The 19,372-nt window shown below is 49.2% G+C and overlaps 2 protein-coding genes and 1 long non-coding RNA gene across 3 annotated transcripts in view; 2 read left to right on the top strand and 1 right to left on the bottom strand.

Moving 5' to 3' along the window:
• Nucleotides 1-5,524, bottom strand: part of PAH (phenylalanine hydroxylase) — a 40,264-nt gene extending 34,740 nt beyond the window's left edge. The window contains exons 1-2 of the mRNA XM_005022554.6: nt 5,368-5,524; nt 1,055-1,162 (exon numbers count right to left, since the gene is read on the bottom strand). Of these exons, the coding sequence (XP_005022611.1) occupies nt 1,055-1,162; nt 5,368-5,409 (150 nt within the window). The 5' untranslated portion in view covers nt 5,410-5,524. The remainder of the gene's footprint in view (nt 1-1,054; nt 1,163-5,367) is intronic.
• Nucleotides 5,525-5,619: 95 nt separating this feature from the next.
• LOC113842368 (uncharacterized) lies at nt 5,620-11,770 on the top strand. The gene is made up of 2 exons (XR_003494771.3): nt 5,620-8,106; nt 9,413-11,770. It is a non-coding gene; the product is annotated as an uncharacterized lncRNA (long non-coding RNA).
• Nucleotides 11,771-13,210: 1,440 nt separating this feature from the next.
• Nucleotides 13,211-16,059, top strand: ASCL1 (achaete-scute family bHLH transcription factor 1). Its single transcript, XM_038173229.2, has 2 exons — nt 13,211-14,756; nt 14,894-16,059. The coding sequence occupies exon 1, from the start codon at nt 14,077-14,079 to the stop codon at nt 14,719-14,721; it is 645 nt and encodes a 214-aa protein (XP_038029157.1). The 5' UTR covers nt 13,211-14,076; the 3' UTR covers nt 14,722-14,756; nt 14,894-16,059.
• Nucleotides 16,060-19,372: the final 3,313 nt, after the last annotated feature.

Genomic DNA, 19,372 nt, shown 5'->3' with positions numbered 1-19,372 from the left:
ACCAGCTCTGCTATCATTAGCATGAAATCTCCATTATCTTAATGATTCAAATATGGCCTATAACTCATAATTATTTTTTGTTTGTGCTAATAGTGCACAAATCTTTCATTTCCCAGTCAGTTCAGTTTATGAATGGAAAGTATGCAGACCACAACTTATTACACTGTAGTATAGACAGAACTGCTTTCAGGCACAACTGTCACGTGATGATGTTTGTCTTTTTTAAAAAAAAAAGTTGCAAAACCAATATAACAGAGTGTGGGAGCACAGAGTACACAGCTGTGTGTGTTGCAATACAAGCATGCTGAATTACAAGGATTTCGTGCTTTTTAAACAGCATCCATGACATCTGGGAAATATTTCTTCAAGAATAAGTAGGCACACAATGTCCTGAAAGGTAAATGTCTCCTTGTTTCCCCCAAAGCTTTCCAACTCAGCCAGTTCATGAGTTCCTTGGGAGTGAATAAACTGCAAAATGCTGTCATTTTGGTGCTGTTTCAGAGGTACCCTCTGCCCCTTCTGTAGAAATACCAATACTGGAAAGTGGTGAGTTTGTTTATATCAGATGTACTGAGGTGGACAAGACCTATGAGGACAGTTGCTCCCTCCAGTAGAAATGTTTCATGCTCCACAGCTCATGTTCAGGTTATATTTGCCTTTCTATACTATAATATACATATACCTACCCAAATGCCAACCCCAGGTTATGACCTGATTCACTTCTACATCTTATTCTGGCAGTTACAGTGGAATACTTCCTTATTAAATGTAGAAAAATGCAATTTTTTTTTTTCACCCTTGTGTTGGTTAAAGGTGGATGTTTTAAATTAAAAGCTAGAAATCTAACTTTTCACTTAAAAAAGGCAACTTGAGCTCCAGGACTTTAAGTGATTTTAACTTCAGAAAAGATACGGTTCCTATTTACCCCATTATGACAATGAAACAGAATTAGCAATGTGATGATAAACACCCTGAGCAAAAGTTTCTGCAATGGAAAGATTTAAAGACATGGTCGGGTCTCCTGAAAAAAAAAAAAAAAAAAAAAAACATTTACCTCAAATGTGCGCAGAACTTTAGCCAGTGCCCCGACTTCTTCTTTCAAAGAGAAGATCAAAGAAATAACACCATTTTTATTTGAGGGCTCTTCAATGTACATAGATTCCTGAAAGAAAAGGACAAGAAAACTTTTAAGTTCACCCCAGGGGCCAGGTTTGCCTTTCTCCATCATCATTTTGCACTGATTCAGTGATGTAGAGAGGACATACAGATGCTTTCAGTAGGAATCAAGGCAACTGTTGCTTCCAGGGACAGCTCTGGGGCTGCTCTTATTTATCATGGTAGAGGCACAAGACCCATTCTTGGAAACTATGTCCCATGTGTAAGGACAGTATTCAAAAATGGGGGAAAAATAGCCTAACTCCATTTCAGCCCTGCTTCACTTCTCAGGTATATCAAGCTCAGGGAAAACTGGAAACATTTCTGTACTTTGTTTTCAGCTATGGTGAAAGATCTTCAAGCTTCCTTTTCATTAATGCTCAGAATTAAGAAGAGCAAGGTAGATTAGCTCTGTGCAGAGATACAGGCCATGATCTGCATTTCCCTTCAGTTCTGTTTCCATCTTCCAGGTAACATCAGGAGAGGTGGGATTCACAAGAGGGATACGGAAATTGGTTTAAAAACAAAATAAGATATCACCACCACGCCCAAAAAAAAGGAGGGGGAAGAAAATGCTATCACAAATTTTAATTCTTCTGTAAATCCTGCAGTGATTAAAGATTCAGTTAGAACAAGACATGTTTTCATTTATGTTTGTTCCTGACTCTTACTGATTTTCTGCTCTGCAAATTCCAAAACACAATTTCCAGTACTCCCAAGCAGGAGGAATGTTTGTTTTAATTGTTTTCATGTTTTAATATGTCTCTGTACACGTGTTTCACAAAACCTTGGTTATGTACAGAAGAGCTATTTCACCACTTTAGGAACAGGAAACTAAGTCATGGAGTGGGGCCAGTTTTTCAAAATTACCTGAGTACTTGACATGGAAGGTAACAGCCTGATGATTTCCAGAATTTCTTAACTTTTCCACTGTCAGCATAAATGGGCTAAAGTTGTGCTAGAGGAGGTTTAGGTTGGATATTAGGGAGAACTTCTTTACCAAAAGGGTTGTTAGGCATTGGAATGGGCTGCCCAGGGAAGTGGTTGAGTCACCATCGCTGGAGGTCTTTAAAAGATGTTTAGATGTAGAGCTTAGGGATATGGTTTAGTGGAGGACTTGTTAGTGTTAGGCCAGAGGTTGGACTAGGTGATCTTGGAGGTCTCTTCCAACCTAGATGATTCTGTGATTCTGTAAATCTGAAGCACAACCACCACAAACTTTTGGAAGTCACAGTAGGATCTTATTTGTGTGTCTGTGGCCTTGGGCAAATCACCCCTGGATGGCATTTCAAAGATCACACCAGACATCAGCAACACAGAGGGTTGTAACAGGGGCTGATGTAACAAGTCCTAGGTCAAGGCCTGACTAAAAGTATCCACCCTTTCAATTTTTCTTTATTAAGACCTACTTTTTCAGTCAGAGTCCATCCCCGCTTTAGCTATTGCTAAATTTAACATATAAATCAGAGCATAAAGAGTCTCAGTTCCCAAATATTGTCCTTAGAAATAGCAAAAGCAGTCTTTGTAGCAGACAGATTAATAATGAAATCCAGCTGCCCAAAAGCCATAAAACTCTTGGTGGGACTACATTTTCTGAGGCAATGTTATAATGAATTGCCTTTTTTTTTTTTTTTTTTTTTTTTGTAAAATAAATAATTCCTGATTCTTCAGGCTGACTTTTAGGCTGCTGCTAATGTGAACATGGAGTCTGACAACAGATTTTTCTACCTAGTTTTATTTCTAGCAGTCACACAGATTATCTAAATGATTTCCATCTTTACAGGGAAACTCTGGTGGGAACTGTAGTAGAAAGATTGGTCTTATGGAGCAGAGGGAAGATTGTCACCTACTCAACTGTGCTGTGTCTTGGAGTATCTCCCTATTCTCTGTTTTCTCAGCCAACCAGGGAGCTGGCCTTGCTCTTAGCTGGTAGGGACCAAGAGGAAAAGCAGTCAAGAATGGTGCAGCAGCTGGCTAATGAAAGCCATTTGACATCTGAGGCAACCACAAGGGAAAACAGTGACAGGAGTCTGTCAAAAAGCAAACAAAATGTCAGTAGCCTGGAAATTTTATTATAGTTAGCGTAACCAAAACTGTCATCCGAAATTGTGGTCCTGCATGGCTTTGCTGTTACAATTTCTCCATCTCAACAAGTTAAATTCACCCTAAGGACAGAACTGAGTTACGCCAGTGTCTGCTTAGTGGACCAAGAATATGGTTTTCATGTTCTGCTCTAGAAATGTTTTAAAAGACTTGTAGTTACATTTTTTAAATGTTCTTGCCAAGGCATGCCTCATGGAGCAGCTTCTGTTGCAGGTTCTCTTGACTCTGTGTGACAAAGGAAGAACTTGTGTTTTGAACATCGGCAGAGGATATAATACAAGGCTCAAGTCCTACAAGGTAATTTTGATATGAATTAATCTCTTTATACAGTGATAGATTCTCATTGGTCACTAGCCTTGATATGCTGAGATCTGCCACTTTTAGGCTATTCTCACTCATTTTCCCACTCTTGCAAATTGGTTTATGTTGTGCTAACAAGTTGCAGAAGGCAGTAGGCACTAATTTTGTAAACATGGTGACAATTGCTTAACATTTTGCACATCTGCATGTGAATGTAGATCACTGGGATGGTCTTTGTACAAAAGTTAGTACATGCCTAAATCTGTCCAGAGAGGTGGAGGCTTTCAGTGCAAGAGGAAAGAAGACTAAAAGCATTATTTTCCTGACAGGTACCCAGATCTTTTCGATATGTATGGAGGCAATATACATCAATAGACATTGGAGCCAACGCATCAACACAAATGCAGGCACTCACATGTATTGCTGAGCTTTTTGTCATATATATGCATATTTTTTAACTGTTGATCATGGCTAATCTGATATGCGTATGTGACCTATAAGTGTATAAGAACCAGTTGACAAATACAGACAACCATTTCTGGACCTAGCAGTCTCTTACATCAGTGATGTGTAGATGCAGGGACAGTTTGCCTGAGTGCAATGCAAATCTATGTTCTTAATTACCTACTTCATACAGAGATTGATATTTCCTTTCTGACACATGGCAGTTTGGGAGGTCAATAATACAGACCTGTCAGCCTTCAACTCATTTCTGAGTTGTTTAACCCTTCAGTGTGAATTCCAACACTGCTGAAGCTAGAGGAAGTTTTTTTTCTGTAGTTTCAGAGAAAGTGAATAGTATACAAAATAGTATAGAAATAATAGAAATATAGAAAACTTTGAAAAAAAAAAATATTTCAATGGAAATAAGATTCCAAAGTTACTCTTAAAAATTGAACAAGTTTCCAAGCCATTTAGAGTCCATTTCCTAAGGTAGCTAGATGCTCAGCTCCCACAGATCTCACTGGGACCAAACGATTAGGCAACTTGGAGAAACAGCAAGGTGGAACAGTAGCGTATCCCTAGGGGAATTCAACCTCAGCACATGAAGCAGTAGGAAACCAGGCTTCCTTGGCTGCTCTGTACCTAAAAAGACTCGTAGGAAATGAAGCCCGTTTTTTCATATCTTCCACAGCTTGTCCCCAGCTTCAGAGACATTGCACAGGACAGAATTCGGTCCTAATAATTAACCAGGCTGGCCTCAAATTATGTCACTTGCTCCTACATTATCTATAGTGCCTGTAATCGAAAGTCATAGGTTTCAGTACTTTCCTGTATTTTCCAAAATAAAGAGTTCAAAGTAAGTCAATAAACATCCAGGAAAAAAAAAAAAAAAAAAAAAGAGCGGGGAGGGAATATATGTCAGAGTGCTAAAAGTTACCAAATAGCTCCACCAGAAGAGCACATAATTTCCCTAAACTAAAGAAGACAGCTTGTTCTCGTCACACAGGTTTAAGAGACCTCTAATTATTTGCTGGTCTTTTCTGCTGCTTCTTCTATTTGCCATGTACGCAAGGATACATTTACAGAGGTCCCCTGACCCTGATCTGTTGTCTCTCCTTCCTTTCCCCTGTTGGAATGTTTTCATTTTTGCTCTCACCACACATTTGTGAGCACAATTAACTCCAGACAAGCACGCCAGCTGCCAAAGGGAACAACGGTGGCACCCAAACACCAAAAGCTGTTGAGACAGGCGTGTTGTTTCCTCCCATCTTGGGCATCTTAGAGAACGGGAAAAAAGATTTGCAAGCATGGAGGGGCACAGAGGGACTCCCTGCGAACAGCAGGCACACAGGCCCCACTGCTTACCTGGAAAAGTTCGCCGTTCATCTTGCAGTGCTGCGCGTCCATGTTGCGGAGGCAGTGATGCCCACACAGGGAGGCTGCGGGTGAAGCCTTCTGACCTTACCGTGGTGGCCAGAGCTCTGTGCAAAGGTATTTAAAGTGGAGGAAGCGAGGCAAAGCCATCCCCTCCTCCAGCTCCCTCCCCCCAGATGCTGTGCCAAGGGGGCGTTCTCCCTCCACGCCCCCCACCCACCCAGCCCTGGCACATGGACAAGCCAGCCCCTTCGGTCCCCCCCAGCATGTAGCAGTTCTCCAGCATATTGTTTCTATCTCTGCCCAACGTGGACGAACGGCATGCTTTGAATTAGCAGCCTTCCTTCCCCTGATCAATGTCAGCCGCTGCTTTCATTCCTGTACATCAACGCTTTGACTTGGGTTCAGCCTTCCCCCTCGTCTGTTCCTGCGGCTGTGTGTGTGTTTAGCGACTGGTGGGTTTCCCTTCCATGTGATTGGAGATCAGATGTTCTCTAGGAACCTGTCTGCATGCCAGACACGGGGCACAACTCAGCAGCAGCTGGACTGTTTGTCTTTTAGTGAGGCCCTTTGGGCTGCATCCAAGAGGTCAGAGAGCAGGGGACAGCTCTGCACACCAGCCACTGGAGACAACAGAGGCCCAGTATAAAGCATTAAACAGGTGTTAACTTCATGAAACTTGCTCTGGGATATAGAACTCAACATGGAGAAAAGGAAGAAAAGGAGCAGGGAGGAGACAGAAGAAGTGCAGAAGGTGCGCATGTGTTTTTAGGTATGTCAACCATGGAGAGCTACAAGGGGAAGAGGGGAACATGAATGAATTCGGAAATGGTTAGTAAAGGGTTGGTACAAACCAGCCAACACTTGGACTGGAATGAGTCACCAGAGAGACTGAAGGAATGAAGGAAAGTTATAGCCTGATACTAGAGGGCAGGTGAAAATAAAAAAAGAGAATGGTCAAGGTCTATTTTGTTATTTGGAAGGTTGAAGTCTACACTAAGACAGGCTATGTCACAGCAGGTAATCTTGCTGCATTTTTCTGATGAAGATAACTTCTGTGGAACAAAAGAATCAGCCCTTCACAGTTATTTGAGCCTTGAGGGAAATTCTACTGCATGCTCCAGAACAAATTCAGACTGGTAGATTTTAACCAAGACTTGCCATGAATTATTTGTAATTATGAAATCCAGTAGCTGGAAATCTGATCAGTAGGGAGGCACTTGCAAGAATCTTGGTCCAAACCCATGTTCAACCCCATGACTATCAAGTCAGAATCCAGCCCAATGAAATTATGTACTGTATGATGTGCATCTGTAGTAACTCAGAGCTTTAGACACAAAACATACATTTTTCAGAGAACCTTCTTCTTTGTCCATCCTATGGCCATATGCACAGGTAGAAAGTGACTTTCTGAGATGAACTGCAATCCTATGTTATAGGCTAGCAGCAAGGTAGGCAACCAAATATAATATACATGTGCCACCCTGGACATTGCTGTCACCAAAGCATCAGGTTGGGGCAAGGAGAGGTGGTGCAGTATGTGAAGGGCAGGTTGACCTTGCTACCAGTATTAAAACTACTGCTTTTGATCTGTTCATCCAACAGATTCACTATGGGAGGCAGCATTTTGTGTCCTGTGTTTGTGCAGCACCCAGCACAGTTCTGTCGATGCCAGGGGCATTGAAGGCCACCTCACAAAAAAAAAAAAAAAAAAAAAAGTGAGATGAGGATGGTGATAACACTGATTATAGTAGTCCCTGTGTAGGGCAGGACAGCTTCCAGTAACTGTTCTTGTTTGCTTTTTGCTTTGCCCACATGCCGTGCCTCTCTACATGGTATGTTTTTCAACTAGATTTTAAAACAGATACATGTCCTAAGTCTGACCAAAACAGCTATGTCAGCCAAAGTCATAATCTTTTTTTTTTTTCAATCATTTGTGCCTTCCTTTTTCTTTGTTTTTCTCTTTCTACTAACAATTGTTCTTTTTTACCTTCTCTGAGGCTTTCACATGCACTGAGTCTTTTTCCTTTCTTCCATCCCTCTCCTCCCCCTTTCTTATGTTTTGCACTTTCTGTTCACTCTACCTTGACAATAAAGACAAAGTAAAGTGAAATACTAGATACACTAAATATTGCTCGTGCTCAATCCATGTAATTTGTTTGTTGTTTTTTTTTATGACTCCTCCCACACTCTGTTTTTTCTATTTATATTGCAAGCTTATTTCTTATTGCTACATAATCATAATGATATCACTAGCGTGTTGCCACTGGTTCACAGGTTAATCAGCCTGGACCTTCAGAAATTGCCTGGTAGCAAAAGGCATTGGCTGAGGGAAGCAAAGCTCCTTCTTGCTAGGAGGAATTCCCAAATTCTCTTGTTCTGGAGCAAAGTAGTGTGTGAGTTTGTGTGTGCATGCATGCACAAGCTAGCATTTACTCCAATGCCATTGCAGCATGAACACGATTGCATCAGTTCTGGTTACTTTGGACCATTTCTGAATCCAGATTTCCTGAGCACTCTTTGAAGTCGTAGTTCAGCCCCCCAAGTGTAAGTTCATTGCCCTGCCATGATATTGCTAACTGGGATTTCCCACTTGCATTTCAAGTTGTCCCACAGCTCTGGTTCCACAGCCCGTGGGTGAGCACCTGAGCCTTGGGCTCTGCTGGTCCTGCTCTGGGCTCTTGCTGCAGCACCGTGCAACCCCGCTCCTTCCCTTCCAACCATGTGCAGGTAGGCACCAATGTCCTGCATTGCCTTCATCTGAAAGCACCTTCTGTCCCTCAGAAATGCACGCCCCACACACAGCCATTTCTGGCCGTGCTGCTCAGCCACAACTAAAAGGGCTCTTTGCACTGAAACTTGGCTGGTTCCCTGGACGGCATGCTGCAAGTTCAAAGGGCCACAGACTTTGGCTGCTTTTCAGACTGCTTTCTCCCCTTTCTGCCTTTAGGCAGAGTTTGGAGAGCAGCATCTTACCCGGAGCTGAGTTTTTTCTGGCTCAAGAAGGGATGCGAGGACACCGGGACTATCCTTGGCCTGTGGCTCCCTACGGGTTCGGGGTGTCCCCATCGGGCTGAGTGAGCAGTGAGCGATGGAGAGGGGCTTTTCTAGAAGCTGCTGAAAAATTCCCTAATGATGATTGAATGAGGACGTGTGAACAAGGCAGAGGGGTGTCCCCGGTCGAAATTCCCTAAGGATTTCCCAAAGGTCTCCCGGTGCAGTAGCTCCCTTTAGACACCAACCGAGCCTCCTATCCTCCCACCCTCCGGCTGCAAAACCTCCGGGCCATGTTCCCCGCTCCTGGCAAGAGCCGGGCTCGCCGCCCGCTCCTAGAAATGCCTCGGGCTTCCCCCTGCCAGCCCCGCTTTCCCCTGCGGGTGGCCGGGAGGTGGCACTGTGTCCCCGCGACAGCGACCGACGGGTCGGGGACGGGGACTTGGAATGGGGACAGGGAGGCGGCTGCACCCCCATGCCCCCGGGGGGGGGGGTCCGCCTCCCAGGCTGCATGACCCCAACCCCTCTCCATCCCGCGGACTGCCACCTCGGAGGGGACAGCCTGGGGAACCCACCCCTACCGCCCTCCGCTCCTCCGTCCAAAATTTTCCTGTCCAAAAAGTGTGTGTTGGAGGGGTTGGGCGGCGGGCGGGGGGGGGGGGGAGGAGAATGAGGTTGGAGGGGGGGGTCAGCCCGGTGTGATTTATCCCGGCCGTGATGGACGCGGGACGCGTGGCCGCACAATGGGGCCACCGGCGGGCCAGGGGCAGCGCTCGGCGGGCGTGGGGCCGGGGGGCGGCAGCGCCCTGCGGGACCCGCGGAGGGGACATCGGGGACGGGGACGGGCTGGGGTGGGCGGCTGGGGTGGCTGCTGCTTTCCCCCCCCCCCCCCCCCCCCGTTCCTTTTTTTTTTTTTTTTTTCTCGCAGCCCTATATGCAAACTGTCACTTCAGGTTAGCACAAGACCTGATGTAGCTCATTAGCATGAGCTGTATCTAATATGCTTAAAACCTCTAATTATTTATTATGCCCTAATTGGCAGCCCAAGAAATGTCTCCAAAGTGATGAGGGTTCATCCCAAGGCGCCTTTTCGAGAAGAATTCAGCAGTGTCCCTGGTCAAACGTCATTTTTAATTCTTCATCGGTGGTGCAGGCTGTATTCCTCTGGTAGACGATACAACACCAAAAACTCCTGAAACTTGCTGTCCCGGGAAGTAGCTTCCATCCACCCTGGGCAGGACGGGCAATAATTAGTCACCAACACGTTTTAATGCTCAAAGTCCTTCTTTCTTTAAAGGCATGCTTAGAAAGAGACATTTAAGTCTATCAAGTATGCAAAAATGTATGCAGATGCTCCTTGAAAATGGCTTACCCGAAGGAATAGTCACCGGGAAAAATCACTTTCCTGCCTCCTAAAAGTAGGAAAGTTTTGAAAATTATATTCACATAGAAACTGTTTCAAAATAAGTTCGCCACTCTGGGGTCCCCCGCCCCCTCCCCTGCCTCCTAATTGCCTTTTTTTTTTTTCCTTCCAAGTCTGTATTATGTTTCTTTGGGTTGCGCCAACTATTTATTTATCTTTATTCTTTCCCTCTTTCTTTTCATTCATTATTCTCTCTCCCTCTCTTTTTTTTCCTTGTGTGTGTGGCTTCTCGGTCTGATCTGTAGCTTGTTACCACCCACTGCACGCTCTCTCCTGCAGCCGAGGTGTTTCTATACAAACTTCAGCGTCCAGTTGTCATATTAATTATTACACTGAGTAATGACTGAAATAGTCAAAATAAGGGGAGACTCAAGAGAGCTTTTTCTTGCTGCTCAAAGATTCAGCAAAGAAGCCTTGCAACAAAGCACTAATTGGTCCCCAGAAATACTCTGACAAGGCATGGAAGATAGGTTTCATAAAGCCCAGCAATTGTGAAGGGGAAAAGATCCTTGAATAGACCCCACGCTTCTTTTCTAAACTCTCTTGCTGAGCAAAAAATGGACTGCTTCTTGAATACTGGACTGATCTTGAATGCTATACCCAGCAGAGAAAAAAATGCACCATTTATTGTAAGTTTTTTTCCAGCTATTCATGTGTTCTATGTGGAGAATAAGCTGGTTTTGTTTACCATGAAAGACCTTTTACTTTATTTTCACTCTTGGGGGGGAAGCTGGAAGAAGGGGGGGGGGGGGGGGCGAGGGGAGGGAGAGAAACACATGTGCCCAAATCCAGACGAGCTGCCTACTGTAACAAAATGGAGTGTAACAAATCCTACAGAAGTCCCGAATGTATCGATTCTTTGAAGATCTATATAGATTAACGACTTTCGTTCTGCCTTTCCAAGACAGCATTTAATCATAACGTAAATGGCCTTTAAAAAAAGAAAAGGGGTGAAAAAAAGCATACCAAAGTGTGTTTTTTTTTTTTTTTTTTAAAAAAAAAAAAAAGGACTTCAAAAGACTTCATGAGTGTGGCACACAAAATTTAGGCACATAAAAAAGACACTATAAAGTAATGACAATTCAAGATTAAAAAAAGTAGAAGAAAAAAAAAAAGAAAAAAGAAAAAGGGGAAAGTCCAATAAGACCAATGAAAAGGGCAAGAGCTATTTATCATTATGTTAGAATTAAGAATTTCAAGGCGCAGGTGCAGGACTGTGCATACAAGTGGGTGGAGGCTGGGGACCCCGAAACACTATTTATTATCTATAAACCTGGCAGCCCCAGGCCCCTTACTCTGCGAAGTGAGCAGATCAGAAAGATGCCAAGATTGGCATTACCTTAGACAACACGAAGGATGAGCTTGTTCCACTATGGCAGCAACTGGAGAGGGGCATGCTCAGTAAAGGGAGGAAAAGGCTCTTCCCCCATTGCCCCCCAGGCCCAGAGAGCCAGGGGAGAATGGAGCTTTGGAGGTGAAATTACATGCAAGTTATACGTGGTGACCTCTGGGACTCACGCCTTTTGCCTTTTTAAGAGCTCTTGTTCAGAGCCCTCTGAGACTCAAAAAAGGGGGACCCAGAAACTCTGGTCCATTTTGCCATTTGGGGAAAAGGGCAGGAATTTCCATGCCACAGTCTTTTCACACTAGTTCTGGCAGTGGACTACTCCGTAAGTATTACCCTACGTACATATATAGTCTACAAGGCTGCAATTAATTTGGTACTTCATTTTCTGATATCTGTTGCCACTTTCTAATGCCACTGGTGCATTGCTGTTCTCTCGCTCCTGTAACATCACAACGTGAAGCCGATGATGCAACTGCTACTTCCAGTGCAGTGAGGTCAGACAAGGGATGTCCCTGACTGAATCATCCAGAATACTCGGAACTGAGAAGAGAGAGCTTCCTATGCAGAGACAATACTGAATGCTGCATGCCGGTTGTCCTGCCAAAAAGAAAATAAAATCACTTGGTAGATTTGGTGTTTGATGAGACAGCAAGCTAAAAATTAGAAAGATACTCGGTGGCCACTGAGGAGAACCCTGAAATAAACAGCATGACAGAGGTTAGACCAGAAACCGTCTTTTTCATCATGCATCTGCATTAAATGGTGCCATGCTAAATATTGCTAAGTTGGCAGGTGCATATTAATGTTCTGCCACACAGAGTTGCTGCTTATCGCTGTTAAAGCCACGTGCCCAGCAAGGGTCAGGGCTCCACGGGCAGAGGAGGTGATCTTTGCAGCCTCAGCTGCTGTAATTGAGGCCAGCAGCAGAGCAGGGCTTGTTTTTGCACTCATTTCCACTGACACCTGAACAGCTCAGGCTGTGCAGGTCCATTCCTGCCACGTTTTGAGGCTGGTGTGAGCATTGGGCACGACAACCACTTGCCAGGGACTCCCTAGAGCCATATTTCCTCCAGTGGCAAGGTGGTAAGGCAATGGTCCTACTTCTTTTGAGGGTTAGATTGTACGTATCTCTGAGTTTTCAGAGTGCAGAGGTGCTCAGAAAAAGGTGGAGATCATACAGCTGGAGACAGAAAAAGGAGTAACAAGCTTGAACAAACAGGTGGGTATGTGCAAGGCAGGAGGGCGGGGATAGAAAGACGTGCTGGGCTCCTCGCTGCTGCATGCACCAAGACCAGGGCCACCAGCGTGTCCCAGTGCTGAGCCTGGCGGTGTCACCCAGGCCACCCACATTCCCACAGCCGCAAAGGGCGGTGTGACCCCCAAGTCATGCCAGCTCCAAGCTCTCAGCCTCAGTGCTGCTTTTGCACAGTGAGACCTAAGCCTCAAGCAAGACTTTGCCTGGCATCAGGGGGAATTTCCCCCTGCGTAGGGCAGGGCCACCCTGAATCCCCAGTTGCAAACAAATGCCGCTTGCATCGGGCAGCGAGCACACTGTGGCCTGGGGAATGGGCTGTGTGGCCAGGGGAGAGCTGTGTCTGCACATCCACCTGCTCGCCATGCTCAGCACACCCCGACTTTACGGTGCCCCACAAAAGAAACCTCCCGCTGCCGCGCTGACAGCCATAGGACATCCACTCTGGACTCATCCAAGTGCATGCACTTCCTTCTTTCCCTCCAGCCACGCTCACCCCACGGCCCCCCACCTTCCAAAAACCCACCTCGGGACTCCACACACACTCCTTCCCCCACCACCTCCCAGCTCCCCTCCTCCTAACAGCCCACCACCGCGCACCTCCCTCCTCTCTCTTCCCGCACCCCCTCTTCCCCTCCCCAAATCCCCAAATCAAATCCCCTTCACCCCCTAGACGGACCCGGTCCCCCCCCCCCCCCAGGGGCTCCCCATCCCCGCGCATCCCCGTGCGCGCCGCCTCCCGCCCCGTCGGGCCGCGCCCGCCGCCGCCGCCGCCGCCTCCTCCGCGGCCGCCGCCGCCGGCGCCCCGGCGCGGGTGTTTGCTCAGGGCCGGGAGCGCGGCACGCGCCGGGCGCACGCACTTGCAACAACAAAACCCGCCGGGGGTGGGGGCGGCGGGGCGGGGGGGAGGCGGGGGGAGACGGGCACCGAGGGAAAGGGGGGGAGAAAAGGAGGGGGAAAAGGGGGGGGAGAGGCGGGGCCGAGCCGGCGGCCAGCGCGTGTGCGGCGGGGCCCGAGGGCTGCGGGAGAGGGGGGGGGGGCATGTAGAAAAGGGGGGGTGTTAGTGTGTGTGTGTGTGTGTGTGTGTGTGTGTGTGTGTATGTGTGGGTCCCCCCCCCCCCCTCCCCGCGCTGCAAAGGCGGCGGCGCTCGGCAAAGCCCGGGGAGCGTGGAAGGCGCAAGGTGCAGAGCGGGCGTGTGTGCGAGGGGGAGGGCGGGGGGGCAGCGAGTGTGTGTGTGTGTGTGTGTGTGTGTGTGTAGGAGAAGAGGGGGGGTGGGGGGGGGCGAGCCCCGTCCGCCCCTTATAAGAGACACAATCCCCAGCCACTTTTTTGCAAAAGGGGCTTTGCAAAGCAGCCTGCGCACACGCGAGCGCCACGAGCCTCCCCGCGGCCGCCGCACGGAGGGCGAGAGGGAGGGGGGCGGGCAGAGCCGCCCGCGCTCCCCGGCCGCCCGCCCGGCACCGCCGCCCGCTCCCCTTTGTCGCCGCGGCCCCTCTCCCCCTGCCCGCCTTCTCCCGTCTCCTTCGCTAAGCGACCGCCGCCGGCTTTTTCCCCCCTTTTACACACGTCTCTCTTCTCCTTTTTCTTTTCTTTTAATTTTTTTTTTTTCCATCTTTTTGCCGCCGGGGGGCACGGGGAGCGGCCGCCCCCCCGCCTCGCACGACGCCCCCCGCCCCTCGCCCATGGCCAGCGGTAGCCCCGCCGGGATGGCGAGCGGCGCCGGGCAGCCTCCCTTCCTGCAGCCTGCCTGCTTCTTCGCCGCCGCCGTGGCCGCCGCAGCCGCCGCCGCCCCGCCGGGGGCGCCGCCGCCGCAGCTGAGCCCCGCGGGCGGGCAGCCGTCCCCGGGCGGCAAGCCGTCGGCGCCGCGGGCCGCCAAGCGGCAGCGCTCGGCCTCGCCGGAGCTGATGCGCTGCAAGCGGCGGCTGAACTTCAGCGGCTTCGGGTACAGCCTGCCGCAGCAGCAGCCGGCCGCCGTGGCGCGGCGCAACGAGCGGGAGCGCAACCGCGTGAAGCTGGTGAACCTGGGCTTCGCCACGCTGCGGGAGCACGTCCCCAACGGCGCGGCCAACAAGAAGATGAGCAAAGTGGAGACGCTGCGCTCCGCCGTCGAGTACATCCGCGCCCTGCAGCAGCTGCTCGACGAGCACGACGCCGTCAGCGCCGCCTTCCAGGCCGGCGTCCTGTCGCCCACCATCTCGCCCGGCTACTCGCACGACATGAACTCCATGGCGGGCTCCCCCGTCTCCTCCTACTCCTCCGACGAGGGCTCCTACGACCCGCTCAGCCCCGAGGAGCAGGAGCTGCTCGACTTCACCAGCTGGTTCTGAGCGCCCCCCGACGCCCCCCGCGCCCCCCGCGGCAGGTGGGTGCGCGCCCGCGGCCGGCCAGGGGGGCTCGGGGGACGCGCAGCCGTCGGGGACGGGGAGGGGGGCGCGCAGCCGTCGGGGCCCCGCTTGGTCCCCGCGCGGCTCTGACCTCCTCTCTCTTTTCTCCTTACAGGCCGGTTGCAAAAAAAAAAAAAAGAAAGGGAAAAATATCACGCACGCGGGCGCGGAAAGCCGCCGCCAAGCCAGGACCTGTTGCGTTTCGCTCTCCCCCGCCGTCGGAGGGCGGTGCGGGCACGTCTCCCGGCGGGACGCTGCGCCCCCCGCGCACAGCGCTGAGCGCCGCGGGGGCCCCTCGGGGCGGCCGGAGCCCGGCCGGCCCCTGCGCACCGCTCCCGGCCCCGCCAGCACCGAGAGAGCCCGGCGGAGCCGCTGCCCCCCCCCCCCCAAACCCCCCCGGGAACGGCGACCCCGGTCCCCCGCGGCCAGGCGCTGCGCTCCTCGGGGCTCTTCCTCCTGCTGCTTCCCCCCCGCCAGACGGGAGCCCCCCTCCGCACCCCATCCCGGCCGCCTGCAGCCCCGCACAGCCCGGCCTTCCCTGCTCTGTGGACGAAGTTAGTTTGCTGGTGTTCGTGGAGATTTTGAAATTAAGCTATGCTGTACTCAAAGACACCCCCCCCAACCCTCAAATCCCGGCTCTCCCCCTCCCCCCACCTCCGAGCTTTTCCTCTCGTTTTCATCATAGGATGCTTCCAATCTTTTTTTTTTTTTTTCTTTGTGAATTTTTTTATTATAAGAAAATCTATTTGTATCCACCCTGACCAGTTTGGGGATATATTAAGCTATTTTTGTACATAAGAGAGAGATTTATAGAGGTTTTGTACAAATGGTTTAAAATGTGTATATCTTGATACTTTTTTTAATATGTAATGCTTATTACCTCTTCATGTTTAGACGTGTAGTCGACATTACCTTACAACTGCCATTTTTGTATGTGGTTTTGTAAAGGACTTGGATTTCCTCCAGATGTACTTTAGCACCAACGTGTCTTACTTTATAGAAACTTTGTTAATGTATTAATAATGTTATTAAACAATGTTCAAAGTGAACAAAGTTTATGCAGCTATTGTCCAAACGCAAAATGGTAGCCATTTGTTTTTATATGCTGCCTTTTGAAGAAAAAAAAGAAAAAAAGAAAGAAAGAAGCAAAAAGCAAACAACAAAAAAAATCCCTTATGCCACTGCCTTTTCTTACTGTTTTATTACAAACTTACAAAGGTCCTGTATAACCCTGTTTTATACAAACTAGTTTCGTAATAAAACTTTTTTTAATTAAAATGATCAGCTGCCTGCTGCATGTAATTTTTTTTTCTTTCTGCCATTGACAACAATGAATGTAAGGACAAAATGTTAAATGATGTTATGCCAGAGCTGAGTTGCATATGAAGTGTTTGTATCTGATGGATGTAACATATATATCTTTATCTATCTCTATATAAATATGCAAAGATCTCGCGCTATCACCATTGTTTTCTTGCCCTTCTGGGTTACAAACGTGTATCCAAATCAAAAGGCGAGGGGGTGATTAATGATTGCATTGTCCTTCCCGAAATCACTGCACATTAAAGAATTCCCCCAAAAGACCGGGTCCTAAAGAGAGGGCGCCCTGACCCCGTCCTCCGCAGCTCTCCCCTGGCGGGGCACGAAAACACGGGGGAAGGCGCAGCCGCCGCCGCCAATAACACGGGCGACTTTGTTGCCTCCGCGAAGATAGCGGCTGGATAAATAAAACCGTCGGGGGAAGACGGGAAGCGAGCGGCGAGGGGGGAGATGAAATGAAATAAATAAATAAAGTAGTAGAAATGGGTGGCAGCTCGGAGACACTGGTCTTTCTAAGCTTGTTATTCTACCCAAATAGCGTGATCTGCGTGTAAAAGTACCCAATTACCAAGACTCAAAAAGAAATTGGACCCCCCCCCCCCCTTTTTTTTTTTTTTTGGCTAGCCTGCTTGTTGTCAGTTAGCAAGGACGTGACCAGAATTCGCCTCCTCCTTTGCGCCTGGCTCCTGCATCACTTGCAAATTCAGTTTGCGTGCACCAAGCCAAGCGGAAAGCGAAGCGCAAAATGCATCTTACAAAAAAAAAAAAAAAAAAAAAAAAAAAAGGGTGGGGGGGAGAGCCAGTGTGCCGTACGGAGTTACGTGCCTCCGAGCTGCAAGGGATGCGCCGGTTTGGAAAAGAGGAGGGAAAAACTTCGGTGCACCACCCGGGTTTTGGGGCTGTACGCCTGTAAATCAGTGTGCACACACGCGCGTCGTGCGGGCACACAGTGGCACAAACATCCACGCACGGATCAGTGTCCAGGCCTCTCCGCATCGCCCCAAAAGTGTTCTCCCCTTTGCCTCCTCGTCTCCTCCCCCACGGCCCGAAATGATCCATATGGGATTTAACCCGGGGAACCGGGGAAGGGGACTGGGGTCACGGATTCCCTCCTTGGTGCGGCACAAACACTCGTTGTTTTAACCGCTCGTGGAAGTAATGTTTAGTTATGAAAATAATAACCGTTATACGCCGCCGTCCGCTCTCCCTTTACAGCATCTCCTTTTTATTTACCCACTTTTGCAAGTGTGCAGATAAGGTATGCAAAGAAAGTGCAGCGAGTAATTTATAGCTATGAATATAACATTAGGATAATGTTTCATTCTGTTACAAAGGCGAAATTTCTCTTCCTTGTGTAGACAGGTGTTCTTTTTTGCTCACTTCTGAATAGTAAATATCCAGACTCATTAAACTAAAGGCAAAGTTACGCTGTTGTTCGCTACAATGTATAAGGCAGGCTCAGAAATTCACCACCTCCTCCCTCCCTTTTCCCCTCAGCCCCCTCCCCAAAAGAAAGAAAGAAAGAAAACACACACACACAATTTTACTGAAGATAGGGAAAGGGCAAAGCAGGATTGGGGTAAATCTCATTACATCTGCTCTAATCGCTTAGCAACACAAAGCCTTTTCTTGTATTAGTGCGGAGAGCCTTTCAGCGCTGCCTGACAGACAGTATTCAGTTAGCATTAGGAAACTCCATAAATCAGGGACTTCTTTGGGCGCACTATAAGTTTTAGAGCTACGCGGGGCGGGGAGGGGGGGGGGGATGAGGGGAAAGCGAGGAGGGGGGGCTGCAGATGGAGGTTGCGGGGCCGCCTATTTATTGATGCACCTATCTATTGATTTATCCCAATGCCGGAGCGGCGCCCCGTTAACAACCACCTCCCTCCCCCGAGGGGTTTTCCGCCCCCTCCCCAAACCAGCCCTCCCTCGGCTGCCCCCCAGCCCCACTCCCAATTCTGGGGGTCCCCCCGCAGCCCCGCGAAGCATCCGCGCCCTAAGGCGCTCCCGGCGCTCAGGTAGGACCCGGGGGGAGCCACGCCCGACCCTACAACCCCCTCCTCGACCTCTGGGGAGCCTTTTATAAAACTTTATTTTCCCTTTTTTGTTGTTTTTTCCCCCCGGTAAGCGGGCACCTGCCCAAGGGCAGGCGGGCGCTGCAGCGCCGAGGGGACTGGGGGGCTCCATAATGCAGCGCCTGTTACTCAGTGCATTCAGGGATTAGCTCGCCTTGAAGGGCAGGGGGCATTCTCTGCCTCCTCCACCCCTCCACCCCCCCCAACACCTCCGCCCTTTGCAAAGGGGAGCGGGGAGAGCCCCCCGCCCCCGGCCGCCACCCCGCTCCGTCCCAGCGCGCAGCAACTTCTTGCTCCCAAGCGGGCTCGCTTTTAGCGTGTCAGCCCGCACAATGCACAGCTAATTCCTGCTGCAAAAGGCAAGTGGTGAGGAATCAATCGCAGGCTTTATGCAATCAAAAGGGATGATGGGTTTGGGTTTGGGATTTTTTTTTTCTTCTTCTTCTTCCCCCAAGTTCCCTGCCCCAGACTGAATTTTTCCTGCTCCTTACCCGCGTCCTATTAATAATCCCATGCAGGCGATTGCAGACCGAGGTAAACCTATCATTTGTATGCGCCTGAAGATTAATTTCCCCCATGTACCAACTCAACGGCATAGTTATCTCTTTAACAGGGAAAACAGTTTGGCTCCATTGTCGGGTTGCCAAGACCGCCTTTTGAGAAAGGGAGCCCGGCTAGCCTCTGATCAAACTCAAAGGTTAGTTAAAAGACAAAAACAGCTGAAAATCTTCATGAATAATGCTGTTTCCCCGAGCCCAGTGTAGTGCAAGCGCACATTTCAATGCCAGAGCATTTTGTTATGCTGCTCGCCTAAGTCAGAATTTCACAGAAAAGGCAGAGAAGAAAAGCTCCAACAATTAGAGGGGGCCTGTCAGAAAACATTAACGCCTTCCTCGCCCAGCCTGTCAAGCATGCTGGAAATAAAAAACTGGCATAGCGAATCGCACCTCCACCCTCCCGAGCTGCGGGAGGGGAGAGAGAGGGGGGTTAGGGACAGAGAAGTAGGGGGAGAGACAAATGGACGGGCCCAGGCTCTTAGCAGACCCCCTTGGCTTTGCAGTTCAGCTGAAAGCTGGAAAAAGAAGGGAAAAGAACGTGCAGCTGGATACTCCCTTCAGGTATTTCTCCCTGTTTCATGCACCCAAACAGCATTTCAGGACCATAACGCACACTCGTATCATCTCTCAGCATCTTCAGCC

This window comes from Anas platyrhynchos, chromosome 1 (assembly GCF_047663525.1).
Source record: "Anas platyrhynchos isolate ZD024472 breed Pekin duck chromosome 1, IASCAAS_PekinDuck_T2T, whole genome shotgun sequence".
Lineage (NCBI taxonomy): Eukaryota > Metazoa > Chordata > Aves > Anseriformes > Anatidae > Anas > Anas platyrhynchos.
Note: the sequence above shows the minus strand (reverse complement) of the source record. Positions and strands in the feature narration are given on the sequence as shown.